Here is a 23,434-nt window from a genome sequence, read left to right as displayed (position 1 = left end):
AGATAATTCTGTAATTGGGTCTTGTACTCACCATATATGGATCATTCCTCATCTATAAAGTGCCCCAAGTGCGGCTTCATTTTCCAGATACCCTGATGCAGAATAAAATTTTTCATCATTAGTTTGTTGTGTAGTATGTTTTCAAGTGAATGTGTATGTTAAAATTTGGTCTACATACTGACTTTTAATACTGTCAGCCTCAAAATGTGTACATCTACTTACTGTAAAATTATTTTCTCTACCCTGTGATACATTAATGTGGACCTTGCTTATACTGTTCATATGAACCAGAAGTACAGGTTCCAAAAATTTCTTTAATACTTGGCTTTTTTTCTGTCATCTGGAATATTCTCAAAGGGAACAGAAGTCCTATGCTGGAAAAGAATCCTGTCCATCTATTACCCTTTATCACCTCCAAGTAATAGGATCAGTGGGCAGTGACATCCTTTGTTAAGATTTTGGGCCATTCTACTTAAAGTGAGTACTTGCATATAAGCACAAAAACATCTGAGCACAGAGCTCAAGGTAAGCACCGGTACCAATATTAGCTCCTAGAAAGCCTACTGAGATCTCAGGATAAACAGATGGCATGTTAAAAGTTTTGGTTGGAATGTACTTCTTGATGCAAATATTAGCTCATTAACTATCTCTGAGTCAGTTGTTGTGACTGCCCATGAGGTAGACAAGACTTATACTGGCAACCTAACCCAGGAGGTCAGGCTTTAGGGAACTGTATTTCCCAAGAAGTGAAGGAATTCCACTCTGAAATGACTGAAACAGTTCGTCCAGTTTTATTCACATTTGAACTCCACTGGAGTCACCATGGACATGTCCTCTTCTTCTAGTCCAAGAATGAAGTCTTCAGGTAGTGCCTCAGGTGGTATCTGAGATAACTGGTCATCATAAGAACGTAGGGTCCATAATTTCTCTAATTCATAAGTTTCTCTGGTTTCTGGAAGCATTAAATGAATCACCATATTGCCTATCAAGGATAAAAAGTTACAATGAAGAAATAACATATTTGCTTTTATTCTTATGTTCTTATAACTGTCTAGGAGCTGGATGAGTTGTCATCAGAGGGCAAACTGTGGACTCTACCCCAGTAAAAATTACGATAGCAGTGATGCCAGGCCTTTCCTAGGGCATCCATTGTACCAGAGGTGCATGGCATCAACATGTGTCATTACTGACAAGGTTGACTTTATCCACTGACCAATGGTGTTGGCAGGTTTCTCTTGGAAGAAAGTGTTCCATGCACATCACATTTCTGCAAATCTTATGAGCAAAGAAAGTACTGTGGTTCTGGGGTTTTTCAAGGCTAGTAGTAGTAAAGAGAAAAATACTTGTTTCCAGAACAAAAATTTTCATAGTGAGAAGGCTGCAAAACCGTTGACATCTCTCATAAAATGAGATTGTTCTTGCCCTAGCCCCATGTTCCCCCCAGGTAATCTGGGGCTCAAGGAACCAGTGTTAAAACAAAAACTACAAAACTGATGATGCTGACAACAGCTGCAAGTAACAAATTATTTTTGTCTGTAACTCCCAAGTATTTTTGTGTCCTCAATCAGTATCCACGAAAGTGGAAGGACAACTTATTAGCATGCAAGTAAGATAAAACCTTAGACCTCCTTGGTTCCTAACAGTGACCAGTTTTCCTTTTTTACCCCTCTTCTGTCAGTGCTGGGAAGTGAACTGGGCAACATTCCCAGCTCTTTTTAGATAGTCTCACAAAGCTGCCCAACCACACTCATAGGTGGCGCTTCAGGGAGGTGGCTGGATTACCGGGCCTAAGAGCTGCCATGCTGTGAAGAGGGGCAGATCCTTGCCGGCCAGCTGGCAGGGCTTATCTTCCCTGGGGCTCTATGCTTGCCATCTCTGTGAACAGCTACTCCTCCACCCTGCCTCTTTACCATACTGCTCTGGAGCCAATGAACTATGGGCCAAAGCTTCTCTTGAAGTTGGAGGTGTTAGATATTTTGTACCAGATATGAGTGAGAAGGAAGTAGCTTAAGACTTGTCTTCCACCAAAAAATGTATTACTGTATCTAGAATACTTAGGTGAGCTGGAGACTTCACACAGGATTAAAACTCCCTAAGTTTTACCTAACGATTTTACATAGAAATACAGAGTGATTTTATTTAACCTGCTTCCTAGCTGAAGATGATCAGCATGATGGCTTAACATCAGTATCTTCCTATGTACGCACCACAGTAACTTACCAAAGTCCACACAGAGCCAGTCGTCGGTATTCTTGCCTTCGATCTTAACCTGAGGGGCACTTTTACATTTTAGGTATTTGTACTGAAAAAAAGCCAGACCACAGTTAAAGACAGGAGGAAGTCAGCCTTCACTGAAGATCTAGTGGCACTTTTCTTGGCCTGAATCTGGAAACAGCTCACTCATATCTTATAGCTGTACTCTGCCACATGGTTAATAATTGAGGAAATTTTACCCCTCAATCCTGTCGTCTCTGACGCCTCTCTCCTGAACCTTCTTGCCAAGTCTGCTGAGGCCATGCAGCTCATTCACCAAGGCATCTCTTGTGGCCCAGAGGCCTAAGCACATGCAAGCATTGGGTCCGCACCTACACCATCCTCCGTGTGCCTAGCCACCTTCCCTGGACTCTCAGGAAAGGCACATGCCACTGTCCTGTTCTAAAGTTGGGTCTTCTCAGTAAGGAAGAGCTAGAAGTTATCTTGGTTCTTAGCTTTCCTCAACACCAACAAATAGACTAACAGCAAACAAGACAGAATTTAAGCTGTAGATGCAGACAGCTTAGTGGCACAGCACCTGCCTGGCAAGTGCAAGATCCTGAGTTCGATTCCTGGTACCAAAAAAATAATTTAAGCTAAAAGCAGAAGAGATAACAGACGATGACAAAAGTTCCAACTTACCAAGGAATTGACAGTTACACATAACACCAAAGATCACTTTCTATATATATGAAGCACACTGACAACTGAAGGGGAAAATAGCAGTAGCACAGTTAAGACTTCAGCACCCCACGTTCCATAATGAACAGAACAATCAAAAAGAGGAAAGGTGACTCTTTCTGCCCAGGCTTTTGTGTGTGTGTGTGGAGGGGTCCTTTGAGACAGGGTCTCACTATACAGCTCAGGCTGGTGCTGGTCTCAAACTCACAGTGATCATCCTGCCTCAACCTCCAAAGTGCTGGGATTATTGGTGGGCACCACCATATTCAGGGAAATGGATCACTTGAGTAACACTATATTGACTAACTGATCCCAAAAGACATTAACAGAGCTCTTTACCCGAAGCAGAATATAGCTTTTTAAAATCAAGGATACAAGCAGTGTTCTCAAGGCTAATCATCTGATCACAATGGAATAAAATGAAACTGACAGAAAAACTGGAAAAACGTGAAAAGTTAACAATATACACTTAGGTCAAAAAAAAAAACACCTAAGCAGGAAATACGAGACAAAATTATACTCTAAAGGACTAGGGGCAAAACATCAAAAGCTAGCAAAGGAAAGGAAACATGATTTTTTTTTGGGGGGGGGGGGGCTGGCTGAGGATGCCTTAGAAGGGCAGACCTGGGAAGGCATGCAGATCTGGGGATCGAACCAGAGTATCCTGAGCCTGAGTGCCTTTGCTTAAGCAGGCACTTAAACAACTGAGTTAATGGGCAGGCCCCGAAAAGGAAACGTAGTAGGACAGAAAAATACAAGGAACCAAGATTTGGTTCTTTAAAAAAAAAAAATCAATGAAATTATTAAATCTTTAGCTAGACTGAGGTTTTTTTTTTTGTTTTTCTTTTTTTAAAGCAAAATCTTAAATAGGCACTATTACTACCAGTTTAAGAAAAATAAAAGGAATTTAAGAGTACTATGGCTGGGCATGGTGGTGCCACCTGAAACCTCAGCAATTAGGAGGCTGAGGCAGGGGATCACTGACTTAAAGGTCAGCCTGAATTGCATAGCAAAGCCCTCAAAAAACAAACCACTGCAGAGACTTATAACTAGTACATAAATGAAATAGATATTAGAATTTCCCAACACAAATTGGATCAGACAGTTTTACTGGTGAACTAAGAAAAATACTTTCTCAAACTCTGAAAAATTAAAAGACCATTTCCTAAGTCTGTGAGATCAATTTCTGCTAGGGAAGCTAATATGCAGTGTAAGAATTAGTCAGCTGTAGCACACCCCTATAATCCTGGTACTCTGGTGGAGCTGAGGCAGAAAGGTCACAAGTTCAAGCCCAGCCTGGACAATTTAGTAAGACCTTATCTCTAAATTTAAAAATTTTAGGGGCCGGGGAGATAGCTCAGTTGAATAATCACTTGCCTGGCAAGCTCAAGGGCCTGAGTTCAATCCCCGGCTCCACAAAAAAAAAAAAATAAATAAAAATTTTTAGAAGGGTCACAGATGTAGCTCAGTGTGAGGGCCCTGTGTTCATGCCTGAAGTACTGCTTCCCCCACCTTGAATTGATCCCTGGTGAAAATATAATCAACTTTTTTTTTAATAATCTACTGTTGTCCTCAGGGTTTGCAAGGGAAAAGGACTCACACATAATTTATAGGATAGTAATCATCCCAAGAGTCAAATTCAAATACAAGAGTACAGGAGATCTGTCCATACACTAGAAATCAAAAGAATCCAGCTGAGGGCCTGGATCTTATGGCAATGAGTCCAGCTGAAGACCTAGAGCCCATGACAATGCCTCATGCAAGTCTGTACCAAAGATCTGCACTGGGAAGGCCTAAAGGTCAGTGGTGGAAGCTAGAAAGTATGTGCCAGTAGGCTGAGGGATCTGCTCTGGAGCCAGAAAGCGACACTCAAAAGTATGCAATAGAGCTGCCCCTAAAAGTACCATAGACATCCTTGGTGAAAATGAGGTCTCAAGCTCCTCCAATGATAACAGTCGAGCTCCTATCAGGAAAGCCAGTGTGACAAGCTTCTCCAGGAGACTGAACAGCGCACCACTACCTCCTTCAGAACCAAGAAGTGATATTCTAAGAAACATAGCTCCCCCAAAGTGAACTGCAGCTATTCTCTGTGACAAGATTCCAAGCTCCTAGCTCCTTTGACAACAATGGGAGTTTGCATGACAAGCTACTCCAGGAGAACAAACAGCACCACCTCTTCCTCTCCAGTTCTTTTTATTTTGTTGGCAACCATCCTCAGGTGGGCCTCCCACACCCAGCACCATGCTGGTTCAGTTCATCTGGGTGTCACAAGTTGACCACCAGTTGTCAATCTACAACAATAAAATTATTAGCAAACCAAACTTAGCAACATATTAAAACAGCCAGGCATTTGTGGCTCACATCTATACCTACTTGGGAAGCTACGGCAAGAAAATCATAGACTTGAGGGCAACCTGGGATGTTTCCAAATAAAATATAAAAGGGCTGGTGTACATGGCTGAGTGGTGCAGTGCTTGTCCAAAATAACTCAGGTCTTACATTCAATCACTAGTACTGGAAAAAACAAATATGCACCAGGACCAAGTGATATTCTTGGTTTGTTTTGCAGTACCAGGGATTGAACTCAGGACCTTGCACTTGCCAGGCAGGCCTTTCTTCTATTGAGCTATCTCCCTGGCCAAGTGAGATTCTTGGAATGCACACATTTCAACATAAGAAAATCAATGTAATATATTTAACAGAATAAACAATCCATAATCATTGATGCATTTGACTAAATTTGACACCCTTTCAAGATAAAATCACTCAACAAACAAGGGAAAAAGAAAACTGCCTCAATGCAATTAAGGCCATGTATGAAAGGCAGACAGAGGGCCGGCCAAATAGCTCAGCAGATTAAGGGATTTGAGCCTGCTTGTGCTGACCCCACCCTGGGGCGCAGTGGTACGTGCCTGTAATCTCAGCTCTTGGGAGGCTGTAAACAGGCAGATCGCCATGAGTCCAATCTAGTAGTAAGACCCTGAGCACCCTGTAGACCCTTTCTAAAATAAAAAAAAAAATTTAAATAAAAAAAGGCAGACAGGGCTGGTGAGATGGCTCAGTGGTCTAAAGCACCTACTTAGAACAAGCTTAGCAAAGCACAGGGACCACAGTTCAATCCCCCAGCCCCACATGCCAGCCAGCCAGCCCCGCCCCCTGGTGGGCTGAGCTGGCCACACACACACACACACACACACACAAATATATAAATAAAATTTTTTAAAAAAGCAGCTAGCATACTCCAGCACACTTAATGTAAAAAACTGAAGCTTTTCCTGAGATCAGGACCAAGACAAGATGCCTACTTTTGCTACTTTTTAAAAATGCATTGAGTACAGGATCTACAGGGTCTCACCATGTAGATTTAACTCACAGTGATTCTCCTGTTTTCAGCCTCCCAAGTGCTGGGATTATAGCACGTGCCACCAGGCCCAGTCTCAGTTGCAGTCTCAGCGTGGCCCGGGGGCAGGACCAGCACAGCATGCTGAGCTCTGCCTAAGCAGGCGCTTTAGTCAGCTGAGCTATCTGGCTGGCTCCACTTTTGCTACTTCTGGTCAACACAACATTGAAAAGATGTAGCTGGAGCAATTGCACTAGAAAAAGAAGTGATCTTGCAGACAAGATGACCTCGTATGTACAAAACCTTGAAGATGCCACAAAAGGGATGGTTAAGATTAATAAATTCGGCAAAGGTGTAGGATACAAAAACACACAAACTTCAGTTGAACTGCTTTGTACTAATCAGCAATCTGAAAATTGAGTTAAAATAATTCCATTTACAACAGTATCCAAAGGAATAAAATACTTAAATAGTACAGGAGGTAAAGAACTTGTATGATGAGAACTACAAAACATAGCTAAAAGAAACATAAATAAATGGGAAAATATCCCGTAATCATGGGTCAAAAGACTTAATATTTTGTTAAGATGTCAATACCATCCAAAGTCACCCATAGATCAACTGTATCCCTATCTAAATCCAAAATATGCTTTTTTAAGAAATAAAATATCCGGGGCTGGTGAGATGGCTCAGTGGTCTAAAGCACCTACTTAGAACAAGCTTAGCAAAGCACAGAGACCACGGTTCAATCCCCCAGCACCACATGCCAGCCCGCCCCGCCCCCTAGTGGGCTGAGCTGGCCACACACACACACACACACACACACACAAATAAAATTAAAAAAAAAAAAGAAATAAAATATCCACCATAAAATTTACACAGAATCTCAAGAATCCTGAATAGCTAAAATAATTCTGAAAAAGTTGGCAATGTTAACATTTCCTGATTCTAAACCTTATACCAGGACTGGGGGGTGTAACTCCGTGTAGAGTACCTGACATGTGCTAGTTTCTCAGTTCAGTACTCACCAGCAATGCAACAGCAACGGAACTTAGCACAACCCAAAAATCTAGTTTGAAGCTATAGTCATCAAAGCAGTATAGTTCTGTCATAAAGGACACAAACCAATGGAATAGGAAGTGTGGAAATAAACTTGCACAGATTATGGTTAAATGATTTTCAACAGGGCTGCCAAGACCACTCAACAGGAAAAAAATCAGTCTTTTCAACAAAGGGTGCTAAGGAATCTAGATATCCATGTAAGAAAATTAATTTAAAATGGATTAAATACCTAATCATGGGACCGAAAGCCATAACTCTTAGAACAAGGAAAAGTTTCATGACATGATTTTGGCAATGATTTTCTTGGATATGTTATCAAAGGCATAGGCAACAAAAGACAAAGCTGGAATCATCCCAATTAAATACTTCTGTGCATGGAAGGATACTACCAACAGAGTAAGATAAAAGATTACTATTTTTAAAAAATCAGCTCCTACAACTCAGTAATAAAATGTACCAGGTTAAAACTGAACCAATGACTATAGTTTCTCCAAAGAACATATACAAATGGCCAATAAACAAAAAATACGCTCAATATCACTAAACATGGGGCTGCAAATAAAACAACAACGAAAGGACAGCTATTACAAAAATAATAAACTGGAACAGGCATGGTGGTGTACACCTACAATCCCACCACTTGGGAGGCTGAAGCAGGAAGATGGCAGATTCTGGCCCAACCTAAACAATTTATTAAGACACTGTCTCAAAATTTTAAAAGGGGTGGAGGGTGCTAAAGATGTAGCCAAGTACTCCCTGGGTTCAATCCCCAGTATGCCCCCCCATTCCCCCACTACTAATGGGATTTTAATTTCTATAGCCACTATGAGAGGCATAATAGCTCAAAAAATTACAGACAGAGGGCTGAGAAGATGGCTCAGTAGAATACACGCTTGCCTGGCAAGCGCAAGGGCCTGAGTTCAATTCCCAGTTCCACAAAAAAAAAAAAAAAAAATTAAAGATAGAACCAGCATATGATCCATCAATTCCACTTTTTTTTTTTTTTTTTTATTTATTTATTAGAGAGAGAGAGAGAGAGAGAGAGAGAGAGAGAGAGAGAGAGAGAGAGAGAGTGGTGTGTGTGTGTGTGGCCAGCTCAGTCCACCAGGGGGCGGGGCTGGCTGGCATGCGGTGCTGGGGGATCGAACCGCGGTCCCTGATGCTTTGCTAAGCTTGTTCTAAGTAGGTGCTTTAGACCACTGAGCCATCTCTCCAGCCCCATCAATTCCACTTTTTATGTACACCCAAAAGAATTAGAAGTTGGGATACGAGCAGATATGTCCACACCAATATTTATAGCAGTACTATACACAGCAGCTAAAAGTTTCAAAAACCCTTAAATGTCCATCAGTGAACAGATGGATAAACAGTGGTATATATGATACAAACCTGTGATATGTAGCAGATTTTTAGTCTTAAGAAAGAAACTCTGCCACATGCTATAACATCCATGGATCTTGAAGACAAGATGCTAAGTGAACTAGCTGGTCACAAAAGAACAAATACCATAGACTTTTCAAATAATGCAGAATGATAGCTGCAGGGGAAGGAGAATAAGAAGTTCCTGTTTTAAGGGTATAGAGTTACAAGGTGAAAGTTCCAGAGATGGGTGGTGGTAACAATAAATGTATTTAAAACCAATAAATTATACACTTAAAAATGAGTAAAATGGCAGGACCTACATTATGCATCTTTTTACTACAAACAGTAACAGAACTTATTGACCTTGCCTATCTCTTTCTTACATAAACTCCTGTGAAAGTAATTTTTAGCCCTTCATTTAGCCCCTTCCAGAAACTCAGAATACTTCCTTTTTAGATCCTGAAATCGAGCAGTTACCACTACTGTCACCTCCCTCCTGCTATCACATCTGATTTTAACTTTTCTCCGTGCTCTCTTGGTTCTCTTCCTCTCTCCAAATACTGTTTTGGACTCTTCCTCTGCTGTTACATTATACCACGGCTGTTTTATTTATGTTGTATTCTAGTACAGGGTCTCAGTGCACGGGGGGGGGGGGGGGGCACCAGCATGCTGGGAACCCTGGCAGCTGTGCTCTGCCCAAGCAGGCACTTTAGTGCACTGAGCTATCTAGCCTGCCCTTTCAAGGCTCTTTTAGACACCCCTTCTTATTTTACAGCTTCTCCAGGCAGTCTCAGCTATTCTTTTGTGTTTTAAGACAGGGTCTATAGTTCAGGCTGATCTTGAACTCGCTATGTAATCCAAACTCACTTCAAACTCTTAGGGCTCCTCCTGCTTTCAGACTCCCAGAGGGCTGGGATTACAGGTGTGTAACACCACACCCAGTTTTTATTTTTAAAAAGCTTTTAGCAGGGCATGGTGGCAAGCTCACCTGTAATCCCAGCACTTGGGAGGCTGAGGCAGGAGGTTCACAAGTTTGAGGTCAGCCTGGGCTAAATGTTTCAAAAACAACAAGACTCTCATCCTAGGCTGACCCAGAGATCGACATCTGCAAGATAGGTTCAGCTGCACAGGCCTGTATTCCTGGTGCTAAGTAGGTGGGTCATGACCATGACATGCCATGGCACTAGCACTGCCTGTGTGGCTGGCTTTGCAAGTTCTTAAGGCTCAAGATAGTACTTTAAAAGGTAATGTGGGCTCAAGAAAATCCACTGTAGGTAGTAAGACCATTAAGCTGCTCCTAGCAGATGGGCAGCACAACTATGGAGTAAAATCAACCAAAGACAGAGCCCCAGTGCTAAATGGTCTGCAAGTTTTGTTTGGTGTAATCGAGGTTGTTTATACAGGGAAATCAAAGTTATAATTCTATCCACCCAGATCATTGTTTAAACCACACCAGATTCTTATATTGCACAATTAACCATTCATTTTTGCTAAAAATTTTTAAATTGTTAAAAAGAAATAATGGGTTAGAAAATAAAAATTAAAGGAAAACAACAACAAGAAGTCCAGCAACAACCCCAAACCTTCTCTTAGGCCAGGTTTTTGGCAGGGTTATTTCCCTGCAGAATTGTATCAAAAAGCTGAAAGGGGGCTGGTGAGATGGCTCAGTGGCCTAAAGCACCTACTTAGAACAAGCTTAGCAAAGCACAGGGACCACGGTTCAATCCCCCAGCACCACATGCCTGCCAGCCCCGCCCCCTGGTGGGCTGAGCTGGCCACACACACACACACACACACACACATATAAATAAATAAAATTTAAAAAAAAGAATTATAATAAAAAAGAGCTGAAAGCTTCTGAATATAGTTTTTCTTTCATTCTGATGTATGTTCAGTCCACCTAAAAAATGAACTACTTTTCTCCTCCTCCATTAGACCCACGAATTCAGAAGGGAAGAACTGTTATCTATCACTTTTACCTTGCCCATGACTACGCATGATGTTTGGAAACATTACACATGTTCAGTCAGAATAAACTAGACTACAATGACCAGTATAATATTTTATAGTCATGAAAGTGTTTTATGTCTGTTCAATACGGCAACGATCATCTAAAATGTACTGTACTAGTGCTACCACACTAGACAGTATTGTTTTAGAAATCCCTTTGGCTTCCACTGTCTTCTAGCTTGTCTCAGATTTTAATTTTTTCTTTATGGTCACAAGAGACAAGAATTAGCAAGATAGCTCAGCGCATTAAGTGCCTGCTTAGGCAAGTTGCAAGGACAGCTTCAATCCCAGGCACACATGCCATGCCCACCCGCCCCTAGGCATGCTAAACCATGGTCACGGAGACCAGGCATGAGATTACGCCTGTAATCTCAGCTCTGGTGAGGCTGAAAACAGGAGGATCATTACGAGTCTGAGCTGCATAGTGAGACCCTGTACCAAATACATTAAGCAAGAAAACAAAAAAGAATCGATCTTGTCTCAATAAGGCTTTTACTAGACCTTTTTCTATCAAAGAATAACATAAAGCACATTCAGTCAAATTCTGAAAAAGTCAGGCCTCCTCACACATGGTTCTTCAGGCTGAAGCACTGACATCACTCAATTAATGGTGAAAAAGAGAGAAAGCATCCTACCATTTTCACAATGTAGAAGGCCATGGCATGTAAGTGTCGGGTGGACGTTCCACTGCCGATCACAAAGTAATCAGTGTATCTCATTTCTGGAGGAACTTTGATCACACAAATGTCTCTTGCATTTTCTTGCCTCAGAAGGGAAACCAGCATATCAATATCAAACTTGGGACCGGTATTATCTGAAAAGTACAAGCGTTTGTTTGTGACAGATGCTCAAGTAGGAGACAGACCTGTACATGCCCAGAGGGTGCAGATGTGTCCCAGAGGAAACAAAGTAACTGCTTCTCCACAAGGGTGTTTAGATCCAAAATGCTTTATAAACTGGCAGAGCCCAGACCTCCCAGCAGTTGAACCTCCAGGCAGTTTCATATTGCACTGCTCAGCTTTGATGGTTGGAGTGCTCGGGTTGCACAGAGCCACTGCATGCCCTTTGCTCTTACTACACACCTGAAGAACCACATCGCGATGACAAATGACTGTCTGGGCAGTAGCAATGAGCAATACACTGAAAATACAAAGTGCTACACAAAGAAACGGTAGCACCATTTCAGGAAGAGGGGATATCCTGGTCATGTTAAACTGAACCCCAGCTAATAAAGCATTACAGAACTAAAATTGTGAGCTGGAAGGCTTACGCTCTCTCTTTTCCCAGACAGGACCTTGCTGAATTTTCCACACTGGTCTGAAACTTGGGATCTTGGCTTCCTCAGTGTGGAGACTGCAGGCATGCACCATCTTGCCTCTCAGGTTTACTTATAAAGCAATTTTGGTTATCAACAACTGGTATCTATGAAAATGTAATGTTTCTTCATCGAGATTCAGATATTCTGTTCTTCAGCTTTAAGTATTAGTGTCTGCAAATTTATAGCGCTCCTAAATTCTGAATTTGACTCTAAACACCTGGTAGCAAAGCCTACGAAAACCTCTACTTCTCAAGCTCTGTAATTTCTGTTACTTGCTCATCATTTTTCTAAAAACATTTGCAGGGTCCAGGGAGATAGCTCAGTACAATAAACGCTTGCCTGGCAAGCGCAGGGTCCTGAGTTCAATCCCCGGTACCGACCGCAAAAAAAATAAAAACGTTTGCAGCAACTGAAGAATCTGAGTAGGACCCGCATCTTAGCGTTTCTTGCACATCCCCTGGCCACATCCCTCGGCCCAACACTCCCTTCCCCAGGCTCGCAGGTAGAACGGGGAGGGAGGTCTGGCCGGTGAGGGCACAGTACGACCACGCATGGCCGGGCTCGTGAACATAACCGCGTTTCGCAGGGCAGGGCCTCAGTTTCCCCACTGTGAAAGCGGAAGGTTGGCGGGGTCAAGCTGCGGAGTCCGTTCTGTGAGTCCCAGGGGAAACCCCCAGCTCCCGGCTGGCTAATCCCCGCCGCTGCCCCCACGCCCGCACCTGCAGCGCCAGGCTCCGGGGCGCCCTCGCCGTCCGCGCGCTCCTCCCGCTCAGGCCCGCCGCGCAGGCCGCGCACCAGCGCAGCAGTCAGGCAGGCCCGGAGGGGCGCTGGTCCCGCGGCAGGCCGCCCCACCGGCGGCAGGTGAAGCCGGGACCCCGCGCGCGCCGCGGACGCCGCTCCCCGGCACACAGCCCCGCGCCACAGGCGCGACCCCACTCGCAGAGCCACACATCCGCCCAGCTCCATCGTCGTCGCGCGCGTGACGTCACGCGGCGCGCTCCCCGGGACCCGCAGGCTCTGCGTCTTCTGATTGGTCGGGTCACTCAGCGCGGCCGGGAGTTTGTGCGGTCCGTGGGCAGAGCCAGGACTTGAAGCTGGGGCCTTGGGCGGAGCGTGGAGCCTAGGCGGGAGAGAACGAGTGCTCGGCGGGTTTGATTTGCGAGTAGGTTTGGTCTAGGGGTCCCACTCAAGTGGTAGGTACTCTGGAAATGTTCGATACATTAGCGTGGGTACACCGTCTGTGATCCCAGCATTCTCAGAGGCTGAGGCAGGAGGGTCTTAGATTCTACAAGTCTAGGCTATTTAGCGATTTAATCTCAAAGAAATAAAAATACAGAGGGCTGAGGTGAAACCCCTGTGTTCATTCCCAAGTACCTACAAAAACAAAAACGAACAACAACAACAAAAAGCTCCATGCACTAATTTTTGGGGAAAATTAATCCTATGTTCATTTCCAATCCCATCCGCTTCAGTTTTTTTTCCTAGGCATGAATTTGGTGTTTCTCCTAGTTTTTGCCATCTTTTCCAAGTTTCCCGTTTATCTCCAAGTATCCCAAACGCTTAGATCCAGCTATATTTGCCAAGAATTTTGGGCAGGGCTGGGGATATAACTCAGCAGCATAAGCGCCTGCCTGGCAAGTGCAAGGTTCCGAGTTCGGTGATTTGTGCAGGCTACCTACCTGCAGGTAGTGATCATATGGAAATTAGTAAATCATGCCTCACTTGATGGGAATTTGTTCTGAAAAATGTATCGGTAGGTGTTTTTATTGTTGGAAATGTCAAACGAAGATAGCTAATACATTACTGGGCAATATTAGTATAATCTTATGATACCACCTTTGTATAGTGGTCTGTCAATGATAAATGCATCCATGCGTGTTGTACAACTATATCATATGTCTACAAATTAGCCTCATGGGGGAAGAAATATTGCCGTCCTTCTGATAAAACTCAGTGGAAAAGGACCACCAGGAACGCACATGAGGCCAGTTACCAGGGAGACCTCAGGACCGAGGTGCATCTCAATAGAGGTAGAAGGGGATTTGCTCAGGGTGGTTTGTACTTATTCTGCATGAGTCTGGGAGATCAGAGGAAGTGGGGTCATCTGTGAAGCGGGTGCCCACACAGAAGCAGTTTAGAGATTACATCTCTTGCATAATCTGTGTTCAGGAGGTAGGAGAATGTTCCTGGAACTGGGGGTGTCATTGGACACGCACAAGGATTGGGTGGACTGGGAACAGTTGGGTTCTGTAGAAACACTGCTTTACATTCTGCAAGGAACATCACATCCTAATGACCTGAAGGGTTGAGAAATGGGCTTGGGCCCTTATTCTGCAGAAATGGAGCAGTGATGCTGGTGGGAAAAAAAAAAGGGAAAATTACAATGAAAGTAACATGGGGAGAGGTTTTCCCACTGCCACCGCCCTTTGAGTGAAGACAGCTGGAACAGATCCTACAGTGTGCCCAGCTGTAGATGCATTTCAAGAGGATCTTGGACTCTTGTTCTATGGACATTGTTATGCAGGATGCCCATTCTCTGGTATTCTGTCCCACAGCTCCTGGTGCACAGCCCTGTTCTCAACTCTGAAAGAAGTTTTCCATACCAAAGAATTTACTTTTGGATCATCAGTCTGCTTTTCTAAGCTCCCATCTTCCCTGCCTTCATCAGCAAACTGTTTCAGACTATCTGAACTTGTGTCTCCTGAACTGCAATTCCTAAGACCACAAAGAAAGGTATTTCCTTTTATGGTTTCTGAGTTTAAATTGAATGACATGCAGAAGCCATGTGTCTGTGGAGTAACCCCTCAAGTGCACTCATCATGGGCTAGAATGGGATGTTCCGGACACAAGGAAACTGTGATCTCAAACACGGTTTCTCGTCAGACCTGAACTCAGAGACAGAGGTTGTCAGCCCTAAGTTCTCACTGTTACATACTGAAAACCATCTTCCAGGCCATATTCCCATCCAAGGCAAGACATGGCAATGGCTGTTACCCCATGTGTGAGAGGTCTTCACAATGCAAAACACCCCACCCTGTAAGAGCTGGAACCTCTACTGTTGGGCTTGAACCTCGTTTCAGATAAAGGCAGAATCAAGAGGGGAATGTCGTTTAATAATCCCTGCCTTTGGAGCACTGGATTTTGGGACTGAGAAGTTCATCAAACTGAGCCTTTGCCTATTTGTGGATGTATTTATTATACAGCAGTGTCTCCTAATCTGGGAATCATCTGCAAAGGACCTTTAAGTCCACAGATGCATCAAACATTGAAACATTGTCTTTGAATATATATATGAAATCAAACTTGCCAAGCAGGTGCTTTTACCAATGAGCTATATCCCTGGCCCCTAAACATATTTTTTTGTAGCAAATGAAAATAGTTTGTTGGAATTTAGTAAAATTTTACAGTATTGCTGTAAAAGTGTTACTTCGGGCTGGGGATGTAGCACAGCAGTTTAAGCACCTGCCTGGTAAGCGCAAGTACCCAGGTTCAATCCCTGGTACCACTTGCCATGCTAACCATGAAAACCGGGCCTGGTGGTGCGGGCCTATAATCCCAGCACTGGGAAGGCTAAGACAAGAGAATCACTATGAGTCCAAGCTGTTTAGGGGAAAGGGACCCTGTACCAAATAAATAAATATTTTTTAAAGTGTTGCTTCAAACTACCTTTTTGTCATGCATGTATTCAATGATAGATATTTAGAGAGACACAATTTTTTTTCAAAAAGTCACTATAATAATAATAATAATAATAATAATAATAATAATAAAAGATTGGGATTACTACTGTCTTATGTCTGAGATCCTCCCAGACCTCTCTGGGCAGCTCAGCCCACTGCTGGACAACTGTAGCTAATGGTAAATATTCTCATCATTTAAATGTAAACACTGGGGCCTGCCCCTTAGCTCAGTTGTTTAAGTGGCTGCTTCAACAAAGCAGTCAGCCTCAGGTTGCTGTGGTTCAATCCCCACAACTGCAGCCAGCCAAACATGCCCTGAAGGTATTCTGAGCCAACCCCTGCCCCCCCCCCAAAATCCTTCTGCCATTTTTGGGGCTGGGGAGATGGCTCAGTGGAATAAGTGCATCCCTGGCAAGCGCAAGGGCCTGAGTTCAATCCCTGGTTCTGCCAAAAAAAAAAAAAAAAGAACTTTCACAAACATCTTAGGGCCGGGGAGATGGCTCAGTGGAAAAAGCACTTTCCTGGCAAGCGCAAGAGCCTGAATTCAATCCCTAGTTCCGCCAAAAAAACAAAACAAACAAACAAAAAAACCACAAAAAACCCAAGGTTAAATGTAAATACCCCTACTTCCTCACTATGTATTGTTTCTGCTCTTTAGAGACCTTGCTAAGGATTAAAGGGACTTCTTATGAATCTAATATAGTACATCTTAAATAATATGTACTTGCATATTTCTATTTAAAAACTATCTCATCCTGGCATGGTGGTATACACCTGTAGTACCATCCCTTGGGACAGTGAGGCAGGAGGATTGCTGTGAGTTCAAAGCCACTACATAGTTCAAATATAGCCTGGACTACATAGCAAGACCCTGTCTCCAAAAGCCCCCCAAAACTATCTTGTCCTCTCCTTTTTTTTTTTTTGTCGGAACTGGGGATTGAACTCAGGCCCTTGCACGTGCCAGGCAAGTGCTTATTCTACTGCGCTATCTCCCCAGCCCCTGTCCTCTACTTTGTATGTGCCCTAATTAGAAACAACAGTAATGTCAACAAGACATTTGCATGGCATGATGATATTTAGGTACCATTTAAAAATTGTATGACGACACCACAAATTGATGCAAACATATGAAGTTAGGAGGACAATTCCTGGAGTAATAATCCTTTGAAGGTAGAAGGGGTATCTCTCATCGTGACTAACATTCACATTCTTGGTCTTCCTATGTCGACATTTCTTCACATGCATACTGCTGCAATAGTTGCGAGGGCTGCCCTACTGGGATAACAGACTGTGTGCTGCACAACAGAAGTTAATTTGCCCCCAGTCCTGGAGGCTGCACATCCAAGATCAAGTGGAGGGTTGGTTTCTTCTGAGGTCTCTCTCCATGGCTGGCTGCTGGCCACCTCTCCCATCTTTTTTTTTGGTACCAGGAATCGAGCTCATGACTTTGCTCTTGACAGGCAGGCTCTTATGCCACTGAGCTATCTCCCCAGCCTTTGGCCACCTTCTCACTGTGTCCTCAGGTGCCTTTCTTTGTGTCCCTTACCCTGTGTCCTCCATTTTCTTTTCTTTTTTTTTTGGACTGGGGATTGAACTCAATACCTTGCGCTTGCCAGGCTTTATTTTCTTATAAATGCATGAGCCTCACTGGATTGGGCTTTGTTCTTCTGACTTAACCTTAATTACTCCTGAAAAGCACCAGCTCTAAATACAGTCACATTGGGGAGTAAGGCTTCAATATACGGGTGGAGGGACTGGGTCATGACAGTTGTCTCTATCGGATGCTCCTGGGTTTATGATGGGAGTAGGTTCCTATAAACCCACTGTAAATGGAAAATATGATAATTCAAGACTGCTTTTAGTAAACTGTACCCACGGAATAATTAGCTTGATATCTCGGTATACTGTAGAGCCCTGCAATCATGTGGCCACTGCTTGGCCCCAATTAGTGCCACAGATTGCTAACCTGGAGAAAGATCCAAAGTCAATTTAAAAAAAAATTATTTAGTACAGGATCTTCAGGGTCTCACTATGTAGATCGGACTCATAGTGATCTTTTCAGCCCCGCAAGTGCTGGGATTACAGGTGCATACCACCACGCCCAGTCTCAAGTGCCATTTCAGCATGTCCTGGGGACGGGGCTAACATGGCATGCTGGGGGATTGAACCCTGGCCCCTGCATCTGCCTAAGAAGGCACTTTAATCTGCTGAGCTATCTGGCAGGCCCCAAAGTCAAAATTTGATGTCTGGATTCTACTGAATATATGTCATTCTTGTACCACTGGAATATCAAGAAATCCTCAGTGAGACCTATAGATTTGGGGCCATCTGTGTATTGCTTCTTCACTGAAATGCCGTCATTGTCAGGCATAGTGGCAACAGGATGCAGGAGGATTGCAGATTGGAGGCCAGCCCAGGCTACATAGCAAAACATTGTCTCAAAATAAAATAAAGGGGGCTAGAGATTTAGCTCAGTGCTCCCTGGGTTCAATTTGTGATTTAAAAAAAGAGCACTATGTTTTTGCTTCTTTTCTGTCTTGTTTGTTCTTTTCATTTGCATTTCCCTAATTACTAGTGTGATTGAACACTAGCTTTTTTTTGTTCCTGGTACTGGGGATTGAGCCCATGACCTTGCACACACCAGGCCATTCTGTCACTGAGCTAGATCCTACATCCCCATTCCCAAATGAATATCTTTTCACATGTTTTTTCTTGGTTTGAATTTCTTCTTTCATGAATTATTGGTTCACAAATCTTTGCTATCTTTTTTCTGTCTTTATCTTAAATCTTTTTCTAGGAATTCTTTTATTTAAACCTATTTGAAAATTACTAAAGAGGACCAGGGAAACAGCTCAGTAGCATAAGGAGCTGCCTGGCATGCACAAGGTCCTGAGTTTGATCCCTGGTACCACACACAAAAAAAAATATATATATATATATATATATATATATATATATATATATATGTAGTAGGATGAGCTCACCAGTCAACTTAAGGAATGAAACAGTGCAGTGCTGTAAACCGCCTCCAACCCATGCTGGCCCCCACACCACCCTGTTCCTCTCCCCAGAGCCAACTGCAGTTGGAGGATTTATAGAATTGCCTGCCTACTTTTCTATAGTGCTATCACTTGTGTTTGCATGTATTCATGCAATGTCTAGTTTTCCATGCTTTGGGAAACTTTATATAAATGCTAGCATATGGTATGTATCCTTTCACAACTTTCTTTTCCTCCATCAACATTTCACTGGTGACAGTCTTCCCTCTGGGTGTTGATAGCCTTACTTTTATTCATTCTGCTGATGATTCATATTTCATGATATATCACCAGAGATTGATTTTTCCAACCTACTGTTGATAGTATTCTTCCTAATTCTCTCAAGGGAATTGAACTCAAGTATTTTAGCCAAATACTGTACTACTGAGCTCTGTTCCCAACCCTTATTATGTGGACTTTTACACTCTGATTCTATTTTGGTAATTCTCCTGAGGGGATTCTTTGATTTTCCTTTTTCTTCATCAAGGTCTTTTAGGACATTTCCACAATTCATAGATTAGGACATTCTAGCCATTCATAGATGATGTTCAGTTAACTTCCTATGTCACATAACACAGCCTCTGTCATTATAGAATAACATGACAGATCAACTTTAAAAAACTATATTTCATGTCATTGAAGTTCTCTGAATAGTTCCTATTTTCTTAATTCAGTTTAGAATAGAGTTCAACTGTATTCTAGAATACAGATTAAAAAGTTCTTCCTTCACCTCTCCTTTCCCTCTTTTTTTCCAGTCCTGAAGACTGAACCCAAGGCCTCCAGACTGAACTACATCCCCAGCCCTTTTTTGTTTTTTATCTTGAGACAGGGTCTCATTAAATTTCCTGGGCTGGTTCAAACTTGGAATCCTCTGCCTCAGCCTCCCAGAATGCTGAGAGTGCAAGTGTGTGCCACCATGCCTGGCTGGCAGACTTTCCACATACTGCCAGAAAGTACTTTTAGGCTGTGAAGACCATACAGTCTCTATCACTACCCAACTCTGCTGTTGTAATATGAAAGCAGAGGTTGACAATATGTAAATGAAGTGTGGCTGAGTTCCAGTAAAACTTTACTTACCAACATTGAAATCTGTATTTCATATACAATTTTTTATGTGTCACAAAATGCTACTTCTTGGGGGAGGAGTCCTGAGAGCTGAACTCAGGTCCTTATGCATGGTAGGCAACCACTGAACGACTAAGGCACACCCCCTAGCCCTATTCTTTATCTCCTTCCCAATCATTTAAAAATGTAAAACCCGTACTTAGCTGCGGGTCCTGCAAAAACAGGGGGAGGACGGAATGTGGCTAGCAAGTGGGGCTGCTGACTCCTAGCGTGGAATCTAATCCTCCTCACACCTCTGTAAGGAAGCTGGCTAATGTCCTGACCTTTGCCCAGTAGACATCAGCACCGAGATGTCAGGGTACACGCAGTATAATCCCCTCTTCCTCCTCACCTACCTTTCATTAATGAGGAGGCTAAGGGGACACACTGGCTCCTGACCACTCCTCCACAGTGATGAGGTCCTATCAGGCTGGAGCCATTTAAGTCCTATCTCTCTCCCTCTGCTCAATTGCAAACCAAATTTCTTTCTTTTTTTTTTTTTTCAAACCAAATTTCAAAACTACATCTACAGCTACAAAATCCTTCTGCCACATTCTCATCAAAATCTTCTAAGATAGGCAAGGGTATCTGGAAGTAATTTGCACCAAGCCGGCAGCTGCAGTTACTACAGTTTCAACTTCAGCTCCATGATGTTTCCGTTGGACAAAAACGCATTAGGTCGTTTTCCAGTGCGAAGCATTCAACAAATGGCAGCAAGGCAGAGCCACCAGAAGCGTACGCCTGATTTCCACGACAAATATGGTAATGCTATGTTAGTTGGTGCAGCCACGTTCTGTATTGCTGCATGGACCTACACAGCAACACAAATGGACTAGAGTGGACCCTTTCCCCTGTTGGCAGAGTCACCCCCAAGGAATGGCGAGATCAGTAATCAGGCCAGCTGATACGATACAGCTAAATTATTTCTAAATGAAATCATAACTGATGCCAAGTGCAAGGGCTGTGTATCCACTAAAATATGGCCTACTGAAGAAATAAAGTACAATTGAAACCTTTAAAAAAACTTCTAAGGTAACCTTTATTTTTATCCTAGAGGTATTTATTTTTAAAAAGATGTAAAATTAAGCTTGAGGCATGATACTTAATTTGTCATTAAATCCTGTTCCACTGCAATTAACAGTAGCAATTACATTGCAAATTTGAGAAAGTTTTCTGATTAGTGAGGTGACATCATGGTATTTGTGGAGAAGTTATATCTACAAGGAAAATTGGTTAAATACTAAATACCACGAAGGTATCCATGTTCCAAAGTGTTCCAAAAGGCTGTGGGAGAACTCCAGTGACAATTTTATTCTAGAATATCAAGGACACAACATATGGCTAATGTAGTTCTAAGCAGAAAAGGTATTGTTCTTCTAACCGGGTAAAATGCAATCGGTGCAACAAAGGTTAAACAAGTGTAGAAAATGTGCACCTTTATAAAAGGTCCAGGGATAAAGACTTCCCGGAATAATTTATTACCTACACATTCTATTTTTCTCTCAAAGTTCTAAAATCTCAGCAAACATTAATCAAGTCATCCTACTGTCTTTCAGGTTATTTCCCCCATGTTACAGATGACTTGTTGCCAGGATCACTTGGACAATATGTATCTAACTATTTCAACCCTTTCCTGCCATTTATTAGATTGGAATTGAGGAAGGTTTTTCCACCGTTTCCTCCTAGACTGTGTATTTGTTGCTCTCTGCTGCCCCCTGTTGGTGCGACGAGGGAAGAGCAGGTCTCGAGACGGGCCCCAAATCTGGTCGACCAGGCGCACAGGACGTTCAGCCCGCGCCCCCGACTTGATAGAAACCCAAAGTAAAGGGCCTCTCCCTACAGCGCTAAATGAGAGACTCTGGGCCATGGGTGAGCAGTTTGTACTTTAACGAACTTCCAGGTGATTCTGTGGTGACTTAAAATTTTCTTGCTTTAGGTAGCAATGTCTTGGCCTCTTCGTTATCACATAAAGACAAGCCTCCCCACTAGTTCTGTTCCAGGCCTCACATGAAGCGTGCGCTGCTCGGCCATATACAGCATGCTTCCACCTCCATTCAACTTTTTGTCTGTCTTTGTCATCAACTCTGGGGATTGAAGCCAGGGCCTTTGCAGTGAGCTACATCCTCAGTCTTTTAAAATTTTGAGCCAGTGTCTCACTGAGTTCTTAAGCTGTCCAGGCTGGGATCCAGTCTCCTGCCTCAGCCTCGCAGAGAGCTCAGATTACTGATGTTCCAGACGTTACCTCCGTATTGTTTTTCTTTTGAGACCAGGTCTCCGTATGTAGTCCAGGATGGGCTTGAACACGCCGTGATTCCCTGCCTTAGCCTCCCAAGCTAGGATTACAGGTGTACAGGCCCTGCTGCCTCTGTTCATTTTTGAACATGGATTTGCATCAGCCCTGTGCAGTCGGCCAGAGAGGGACTGCTGCCCCATTTTACAGGTGAGGAGACCAGGAGAAGAGGCTGAAGAAAAGTCAGGGAAGTTGTCAGAGCTGCTCAGCTTTAAATGGCAGAGCCAAGTTCAAATCCGAGTCTTCCATTTTTATGTCCATACCTAGGGCCTCTTCAAGTACTCCATAGCAGAACTTCTGAGATTTTAACCAGATAATCCTTTAATGTGGGGCCATCCTATAGATTACAGGATGGTTTGTTTTGCAGTGCTAGAGTTAAGCCTGGAGTCCAGTGAGTGCCCGGCAAGTACTCAACCACAGAGCTCCGTCTCCAGCCTCAGGCTGTAGGACAGGCAGCAGCACCTCTGGCCTTTACCCACTAGCTGCCAGTCGCATCCCTATCCAGGCTGTGACAATCACAAACTCCTAAACATTGCTAGATGTCCCCTGGGAGGGCACAGAATCATCCTTAGTTGAGAAGCACTGCCTTACAGCCATTGCATGGATTGGGAGAACTCCCACAATTTCTGTTCAGCAGATTTACCTTCACCTCTTTGGAGGTGATTCAAACAAGCTTTCGTTTTGGTCTCTAGGCTCTCAAGGAAGCAAAGGAATTAGACTAAACGTTGGCCCCATGATTCCTTCACTACCCTTTATGAAAGCTTACATTAGTTAATATCATCTGGTATCTGGGCTATATTCAAATTTCTCCATTTGTCCCAAAAATCTTTTTTGTAGCTGGTTTTTTTTTTTTTTTTTGTTTTCCTCCTCTCCAATCTAAAATCCAGCCTAGTTTCTCACACTACATTAGTTGCTGTCTATTTCATCTCTAGGCAAACTATATCCCAAGGACCAAATTTGGCCACCACCTATTTCTATAAAAGATCTTCTCTGAGATTCAGTTATACTCTTTCACCTACATAACATTGCTGGTTGCATTCATGCTACAGTGGTGGGATTGAGTAACTGTGGCAGAAATTGTCTGATCCACAAAACCTAGAACAGTTATTACCTGGCCCTTGACAGAAACATTTGCTCACCCATATCTTAGTAATCTGCTTGCCTCATCTTTATTTTTATTTTTAGTGGGCAGGGGATTGAATAAACCCAGGGTCTTATGAATGCTAGGCAAGTGCTCTACTCTTGAACTATATACCCAGCTTTAATTTCTTCTTTTCAACTGACTTGAATATATAT

General features: G+C 43.1%; 1 protein-coding gene and 1 pseudogene across 1 annotated transcript in view; one reads left to right on the top strand and one right to left on the bottom strand.

Annotated features, from left to right (window-relative positions):
- Nucleotides 1-13,022, bottom strand: part of Malsu1 (mitochondrial assembly of ribosomal large subunit 1) — a 15,856-nt gene extending 2,834 nt beyond the window's left edge. Inside the window, exons 1-5 of the mRNA XM_004626564.2 lie at nt 12,746-13,022; nt 11,344-11,522; nt 2,221-2,302; nt 800-982; nt 32-92 (exon numbers count right to left, since the gene is read on the bottom strand). Of these exons, the coding sequence (XP_004626621.2) occupies nt 49-92; nt 800-982; nt 2,221-2,302; nt 11,344-11,522; nt 12,746-12,992 (735 nt within the window). The 5' untranslated portion in view covers nt 12,993-13,022 and the 3' untranslated portion in view covers nt 32-48. The remainder of the gene's footprint in view (nt 1-31; nt 93-799; nt 983-2,220; nt 2,303-11,343; nt 11,523-12,745) is intronic.
- A 7,473-nt stretch (nt 13,023-20,495) lies between these two features.
- On the top strand, nt 20,496-20,740 carry LOC105741544 (annotated as a pseudogene).
- The last annotated feature ends 2,694 nt before the right edge of the window (nt 20,741-23,434 follow it).

The sequence above is a fragment of the Octodon degus genome, unplaced genomic scaffold (assembly GCF_000260255.1).
Source record: "Octodon degus isolate 3935 unplaced genomic scaffold, OctDeg1.0 scaffold00015, whole genome shotgun sequence".
In the NCBI taxonomy this organism is placed as follows: domain Eukaryota; kingdom Metazoa; phylum Chordata; class Mammalia; order Rodentia; family Octodontidae; genus Octodon; species Octodon degus.
Note: the sequence above shows the minus strand (reverse complement) of the source record. Positions and strands in the feature narration are given on the sequence as shown.